At 37.1% G+C, this 8,353-nt stretch overlaps 1 protein-coding gene across 1 annotated transcript; it reads left to right on the forward strand.

Moving 5' to 3' along the window:
- Positions 1-6,993: 6,993 nt before the first annotated feature.
- On the forward strand, positions 6,994-8,251 carry myct1b (myc target 1b). The gene is made up of 2 exons (XM_056768666.1): positions 6,994-7,150; positions 7,528-8,251. The coding sequence occupies exons 1-2, from the start codon at positions 7,096-7,098 to the stop codon at positions 8,055-8,057; spliced, it is 585 nt and encodes a 194-aa protein (XP_056624644.1). The 5' UTR covers positions 6,994-7,095; the 3' UTR covers positions 8,058-8,251.
- The last annotated feature ends 102 nt before the right edge of the window (positions 8,252-8,353 follow it).

An 8,353-nucleotide genomic window follows, 5' to 3' on the forward strand; every position in this document is an offset into this window, starting at 1 on the left:
GCAATTCCCTAGCAACCAGCCAGTACACCTTAGCAACCGCACTACACTCCGAAGACATTAAAAAAAGTCACAAAGCAACACATGATCATATTCAAAAGATCTTGGTTCTAAGAAAACACTCATGAGCTTTCAAGAATAACATTTTTAACGCATTCTCATATTTGACTGATTTTACTGATATTTTACCCAGGGCACACAACCAATGAAAACAACAATAGCAACAAGCACTTTTCACAGTCTAATCAATTCCTAATGGAGCCGCATTAATGTCCTGCTAAACATTCTGATTCGCTCACATGCATTTCACAGTCTAAAGAAAGATGATTGATGTGTTGCAAAACCCTATGATTTCAAAAGTGTGTATGACAAAAAAACATTGGTGTTGTGTATTTAATTATACTTAATAATACATGTACTGAACTGCACTATTTGCAAATGGTTTTAAGGAAAAAGGGAATCAAGTGCACTTAAAGTATTAAATCATTTATGTCCCAGCTAGTGCCATATATCAACCACCTGCTGCCAGCCGCTCAGTAATATCACTCTATTATTCCTGAGCATCCACACAACAGAGCCATTTAACAACACATCTGTTTGTGACGGCTGTATGATGGTTAACAGAAAGCACATTATAATAGCCTTACTTTAAATTTAGCTTTTTGTTGTGTCTTTCATAATCTAATAAATTTGGATTAAATTGCTTTATTTAATCTCATGTTGTGGTTCTCTACATTGTAAGTTCCGTTTCTAAGTACGAGCGCTCCTTTCAAAATCAATTCTCCAATCCCTCACTGTGGATAGTTTAGATATCTCAAAACGGCTTTGTTTAACAAAACAAGGAATGTTATTTATCCACGTAATTTAATCAAATTCATCATATGTTCACCTCATACGTCAGAATCAGTTTAGAAGATAACATGGTTAAAGTTCAGTGCTGTAATATAGATCAAAGGTTCTTAATAAAACCCTAAAATAGGCATAAATCTTAATAAATGAAAATGTAAAACAAAGCAAACATATAGGTTTCTACGTCACTAATCAAATAAACAAACATTTTTGACATTTACCTTCATTGTACAAAAGGTCGCACAAGATGCTCTTCATACACTCTTGATACTCTTGATACATTCTCAAATATCAAGTTTGACATAAATAAGGGAATGTTGTAATTCAAGCAAACGTACAATGGGAGAATATGCAAAATATTAAGAAATTGATGTCAATTTCCATATTCAGAAGCTAAATTGTTATGCTGGTTATATCATTTAAAAACAAAACAAAATGTTGATAATTACTATACTGTAGACAGAAGCATTTTCACTATTTCATAGTCAGTGACGTTTGAACCAAACAGTAGATTGAATAGATATCCGAAAATATGGGATAGTCTTCATCATGTTATATACTTTCAGATGTATTTATCTCCTAACAACATAAAAACCATAAAACCCTAAAGTATATGGATCAACAGAACCAGTCAATATCATGGAGCTGTCCGGTCCTGAAACATATTTGAGAAATTGTGTATTTTAGGTTTTCGGTGTACAATATTAATGTAAAAGTTTAAAAAGACTGTTACAATATTAATACTAAAAACTGCAATTACACATAAGCACAGTGAACATGTGACTGTTCTCTCCGCAAGCCACCCTATCATTTTCCATCAGAAATCAATGTATTTTCACAATGGCAAAAGCACAACACAACACACAAGTCTGAAGAATGAACCTTTAACATTTTTCTTTTTGATTACAAAACATGAAACGTTGCATTACCAAAGGTAAGATGCTGCTCATTTATTTTCATACACAAAACACTCAGTACGGTCACTTCGACACTGCCATGTGGTGCTTGTGATGATGTGGCTTGTTTTTACAAAAACTTGCTCTCAACTCACCCCATGGCTTTGCAAACCTGTATGACTTGAGCTTCTGCACAATACTAAAGCCATTTTAAAGAACGTTGGTAACCAACCAACACTCAATCAACCCCATTGACTTTTCATCAAATTTTGTTCCACAAAAGAAGAAAGTCTCATACAGGTTTTGAACGACATCAGTGTGAATAAATGATGACTGAGTTTTTATTTTTATGTAAACCGTTTCTTTAATTGATGGACCTATAAGGCGAGAAGTCATGAGTTGGGTTACATCTCAATCAAAGGTTATTTCAAGAATAGGCATTTCTCTTTGTTTTACAATAAAACAATAAGCTTCATAAGAAGGTTTTTTATTTGACGTAAGGCAACAGGAAATGACAGATTCGTGCCAGTGGAGGAAAAACGTCTTACAGTTTCACCGCAGGTTCTGAACAGGCATGCGCCATGCGCTGCTGAAGGGGAAACCAAAAAAAGATCACAACCACAGGCCTTCTGTTGTGTAAACCGCACATCGCCTTATTTACTGCTGATGTGCCATGACAACCAACACACACCTCTTGCAATATGACTTTCATAGCAGCGTTGACCACACAAGTTCACACACGTGTACTGAATTAACCTTTGACGTGACTGCTGTGTCGAGTCCTACAACAAAATCTACAGTGTGCTTCGGTTTATGAGCATAAGACGATGCAAAAATATAACTTTCAGAAACTTTACATACATTAACAAATTGTAAATCCTTTCTCTAGAATCAACTTTTCCTAAATGCTGTAGGCATGGTAATGCCACTGTATGTAGTTGCTAAGATGTTCAGAAAGGCTTGTAATGTATTGCTAGGCAGTTGCGAGGGTCAAAAGAGCCCACACCCGTGAATCTGTGTAATGACAGGATGCTTAACAAATGCAATACTTTGAGCTATGGCTTCATTAAAATCTCTGGCAATAATAGCAGTGATAACTGCCTTATCCCCATCATGTTTCAATCTTTCATTCTCAAATCAGCTGTCCGACACTAAAGCTGCAAAATGCATGTTGGCGGTCGAAATAAAACTCTGCCAGTTATCACACACATACAACTTCCTTCCTGGTGTGTCTGAATACTTAGTTCCTCTCTTTAGCACGAATCCCACTTCTGGTTTCACCCAAAACACTACGAGCAAATGCTTCTTGCCAATATGTCAACCTTACCAAGAAAAAAAAGAAAGATTATGGCAAAAGTTAAAACCACAACGATGTCAATACATGATGGATAAAATACTCATGTACATTTCTTACTGCAAATGTTACAACAATGATGCTGGAATGACCCAACTTCAATTTGTCATGAGAGCATCTGAAATCCTTTTCAGAAAATCCACCCAAATGGCAGAAGCAGAAAACTCTTGTAACATGCTCCTGTATGAAGCTTTCACATAAAACTAAATTACTGTTAGTTCATGACCCATTATAGGCTTGAACCAGGTCAATGCCAACAGTAACGGACATCTGCCAACATGAGCCATCCAGTGACAGCGACTCCAAATATCGATCTCCAATCTTTTTCCAAGGGCAGAAAAGGTGTCGTGTTCAACCTGTTCAACACAAGCTACTCCTGGAGTCTATTGTCTACTCCTGTGCAGCTCTTAGACAATAAAACTGAATGCATAACCTGGATCTCATCCAGAAAAACAGGTGGATCATGGAAAAACACTCTTATCAGCATGAGCAGCGGACTCCCAGAACAACAATCATTACTTTACTTCTATCATTTGGGCGGTGTCTTGTTTTTCCAACACAACAAAAATGGTTGAAAAAACACTCGACCTTTCCTGCTCTCTGAAGCATTGGCCATAGTATTAAAGGGTACAGATGGCCATTAGTGGTTTGAACAAGAGTATGACTTTATACAAGCACTGTTTTAACACAGACGATTAAAAATTCAAGGCACTAAAACAACACAAAGAACGTTAATCATGTCAATCTACCAAGAAAGTTTGAGGAACTAAGGTCAAACGAAAAGTCAAAACAAAAGAACTTTATCAGCAACGGCCTTCGGTAAGAATAAACAACAATGACCTTAACAAGAAACCTATAGTTTCTTGTGACAATAGTTCAAACATAAAACAAGTACACAATGACTATTAACTTTGTGGTGTTTTTGACATTAGCAGAAGTCTGTCATCTCAAAAGTCAATGCATAGTGAACATTTTCTTATTTTTCCATAAATAATAAACTGCATAATAACGTATATTGTATTTCAGCTATATACATGCCATCGATTGCATTAATAGACAGCAGTATAAATATAGATCAAACACCTGTTCTTTTATGGTAAGCAGCTTGAATACATGGCTGTTCAATTTTAACTGAATCACAAATTTGTGTAGTCACCAAGCAGACACAATATTTTCTCCAGAAATAAGCAGAACACCTCAAAGAAACGGAGACTATTTCTGGTTACTGTCCTGCTAATAGGAAGAAAACCACACCTGGCATAAAACACTGCAGCACTAAAACATCCCTCTATCGCCCCAGCTGAGTCAACTCGCATGGCCATGAACACAAATGTCAAAATGAAAAGTCTCCTTGAATCTTTAACACAAATGAGTGTGACGCCAGCATTAGTAAGAAGAGAAATTAATAAGCATGCATGCACAGAATCATGCTGCACAACATTAACATTGATTTCATAAGAAGGTGAGTTCCCATGCTATCAAATAACAAATAACAAGAGGCATCTGTCAAAACTCCTGGTCCGAAGGCACTGAATCAGCATAATTCTGCCTGACTCACCGTGTCAGAGAGCGGTCACGAGAGGTAAAGAGCAGAAATCCAGCATCACCTACCTTGAAGCCTCTGCATCACATTCATTATGTCCTTGCTGGACCGTCCGAAAGGGCTCTGGGAAGCCATGGTCCCTCTCTACAGTCCTGCACACGTCTGATGTGAAACAGTATCACTCGTGCAGTCCACACAGCAGATGCTGCACTACTTTGTAAAGGGGCATCCCCATATGCCCCTCCCACAATTCTCTGACTTATGTTTCTCTTTATCTCTCTCTGATGCAGGGACTACAGGAACTTGATGTGGTCCAATAGAACACCAGGTCTCATTCAGGTGCTCGACTGTGTGGTGGACCAATCAGAAGGCGTCTTCTATCTGGAGATGATGAACTGTGAAGAAAACAGAATTTCACTTTTTTAAGAATTTTGTTTCTATGTCCTGCATATACAGTATCACCACGTCTTTACACCAGTTATCACACAGAATTAATATGTGAATATTATTTTTCGCTCTAATGTGACAGTGATGGATTTTAAATACCGGTTGACCATTCTTGAATGAGAAAATAAGAGTTCATTCCCATTGGATTAACTTCTTGCCCATCTGGGATAACATTTCACTTCAGATGTGTAATGCAGTCAATATGGATGTCTATAATATTCATCATTTATATATTTATCAGTGATACATATAAACAACTAAGTAAAGACAACAAAAACTCTATGGCATCACAATTGCACCATCAACCACAGCTTAACTCTTGTAACTATATTGTTTCGTAGTAAAACCACAATGTACTACAGTACAGCCGGACCATAGTTTGTAAAAAATATAAATGGTTACATGACTGGAAGTCAATCTACTTACACTTTGACTATAATGAAACCATGCAACTATCTTAAGGGCACATACGTATCTGCACAGACGGTTGTCCTCAAAGTTGAAAATGCTTAAAAGCTATGAAAATAACTCTATTTCGGCTTAATAAATCAGCTGCATTTCGTCAGAATCTATGCGCATGTATTACCGTGAGCCGCAGTTCCTCAGTGTCTCATGTGATAATGGTGAAACTATGTTGCTATAGAAACACTTAAACAATGATGTAAGGCGTCATTAAACGCGCGACGCCACCTACAGGATTGTGCGGAAACGGGACGTTACATTTTCTTAGTCTTTGCGGAGACTGCGAACGACAACGAAGTATCGCGAGAGCTGCTCTTTTGAATTGCTCTCGCGGTACTGTGTTGTCATACGCTTATCGGTGTGCGCAGCGCTGCGTGAAGTTGAAACAACCTAAAAGTAAAATGTATATTGTTATATAAATAAAGACAGTTAGCGTGTGTAAAACATCTTATAGAGCTTTAAAAATACCGCTGAATAAAGCAAAGAATGCGTCATGAAATATAATACTTTGTTGAACTTCCTTTAAATTGTTAAATTGCTAGCGATTTAAAAAAATAATTGTAGCAATTACTTCTTGCATAACAGCATATTTTATGTATAATAAAAAAGACAAAGATTAAAATATTACATTTATATTATGTCAAAGACTCCGTGCAGTTTTAACATGTACAGGTCAATACTGGCACCTGCTGGACACTGATGTTTTTTCACATAAACTCCTGTAAATACATCGAGCAGGAGAGAAATGTCTATGAAACCAATTTGACTGGAATACATTTACATTTAGCAGACTCTTTTATTCGAAGCGACTTCCAGAGAGTTCAGGGAGCAATATTGTGACATGTCATACAGGATCAATAATACAATAGGTGCTAATACAAAGTTACTAGTTTCAATAAAAGCCAGAATAATACCTGTTGAGGGAAAGAGAGAAGGTTATTTTTTCTCTTTCATTTGACTGAGAATTCAGAATATCTTATATGTTTTATACTAAAGAATTGCAGTTTTGCAAACTCAACCATTGTTGTCCCAAAAGAAAAAAGTGCACTGAGGAAATCCTCTCTGACATCAGAAACACTTATCGTCTGGGAGTTTCCACTTTCTTATGTGAAGTTTTGAAACTAATTTAAAGAGTGATCTATTGTTCTGATTTTTCCAATCCATGCGATTTCCTTTTATCTAAAATTTTCTCTCAAAACCAGAAAAACTTCAGAAGCTGTCGTTTTACAGAAGCTGTTAGAAGAAAGGTGCAAGCCAGGCTATTATACTATAATGGGGTGAAGAAGCCATTGTATTGTTTCCACTGAAGAGGGGGAAATGATGCAAGAGGAAACAGGCCTGTTCCCCTGGATCTCTGTACCAAACAGATAAGCTCAGCACTTGCTAATTATACGTGTATAGAGGCAGGAAAAATGACGACAATGTTTCCCTTCGTACAAACAACAAAAACAGCTTCCCTGAGAAATACAGTGAGCACTTTCTGTGTGCCAAGACTGAGAGTTTGCAAAAGGGTTCTCGCCTCACCGTTGGCCTGCTTCTAATGTGCTATGGCTTCAAATGAAACACATGCGATATGGGAAATTCTAAAACCTGTTGATTTTGGTAAGACTTTGCTTGCATTTGTTTTTCTATTTTTGCCATGCTTCAGTTGGCTCATATTGTTATCAAGGTAGAAATCATATTTTACATATAGGCTATAAAATGTGTGCAGTTATAAACTTAAAGTTAAATTGACTTTCTGAAACATTTGTAGATACATATGTTAACTTTTTCTTTTCATTAAGCCAGTATTGGCATCTGCTCATAAATGTACAAAATGATATTGCAAATGAACCAAATCAGATTAAAAAACACCCAAAAGACATTCATGTTAGTCTGTACACATATTCAATACAGCTTCAAATCATAAGGGTGTTGTTTAATTATTATACAGAACACTTACATATATTTCCTAAAATTCCAATACCTCTTCCATCCAGAGGAGCTCATCCTGGCATTCTGCTTGTCCATATTGATGGGTCTACTCATAGGAATCTTGATTTTCCTCCTCCTGACGTGGATGTCACGACGCAGAGCTTCGGTCCGAATCACCAGACGTCCAAACCAGCATCCGGACTCTAAAAGCTCACAAAATCAGCTCTGTCACCTCAGCCACTACAAGAGATACGGGTTCGACAAGAACGGCGCAGGTGCTGGTAGAGCCGTATTAAATCTCCACAGACAGACGTCCGTAGACCCCAACGAGATATTGGGAAGAAGTCCCAGTTTCCAAAACGCAACTTTTCGGGCACCAAGAAAGGCGAAAAAGACCAATGATGAAGCAGATGATGATAACCAGGAGGCACTGATTCCAAACATCACAGATCCATTATGTACAGTACCAGCAGAGTCATTTTGGTTGGGAAAGGGCAGTCTAAGAGGCTTTCTGCCCCGACAGACTCCACCACCTGCGTATGAGAGCGTCATTCACATCTTTCAAGAGAGCTCTCAAAACATGGCTTCAATGTGAAGAAAAGAAGAAAAGTTCATGTGGCCACTCTCTAACAGTCCTGCTTTGATTTCAGAGGGATCTGATTTATCCTTTTCAACATTACTGACATGCAGTGGTGTTTAAGGAAAAATAACATGGACAAAAATGTAATTACATTTAACATTGTGAATATTTTTTCATGTTCCATTGAATAAACATGGGCATAGAAAATAGCAGACAGCTATACTTTTACTTTGTAAAAGATAAGAATATTATTTAAAGATAATAGATTTCTTAAAACTGGCAAAATGGTATGGTAAGAATGCTTTATTTCT

This window comes from Triplophysa dalaica, chromosome 15 (genome assembly GCF_015846415.1).
Source record: "Triplophysa dalaica isolate WHDGS20190420 chromosome 15, ASM1584641v1, whole genome shotgun sequence".
NCBI classification, from domain to species: domain Eukaryota; kingdom Metazoa; phylum Chordata; class Actinopteri; order Cypriniformes; family Nemacheilidae; genus Triplophysa; species Triplophysa dalaica.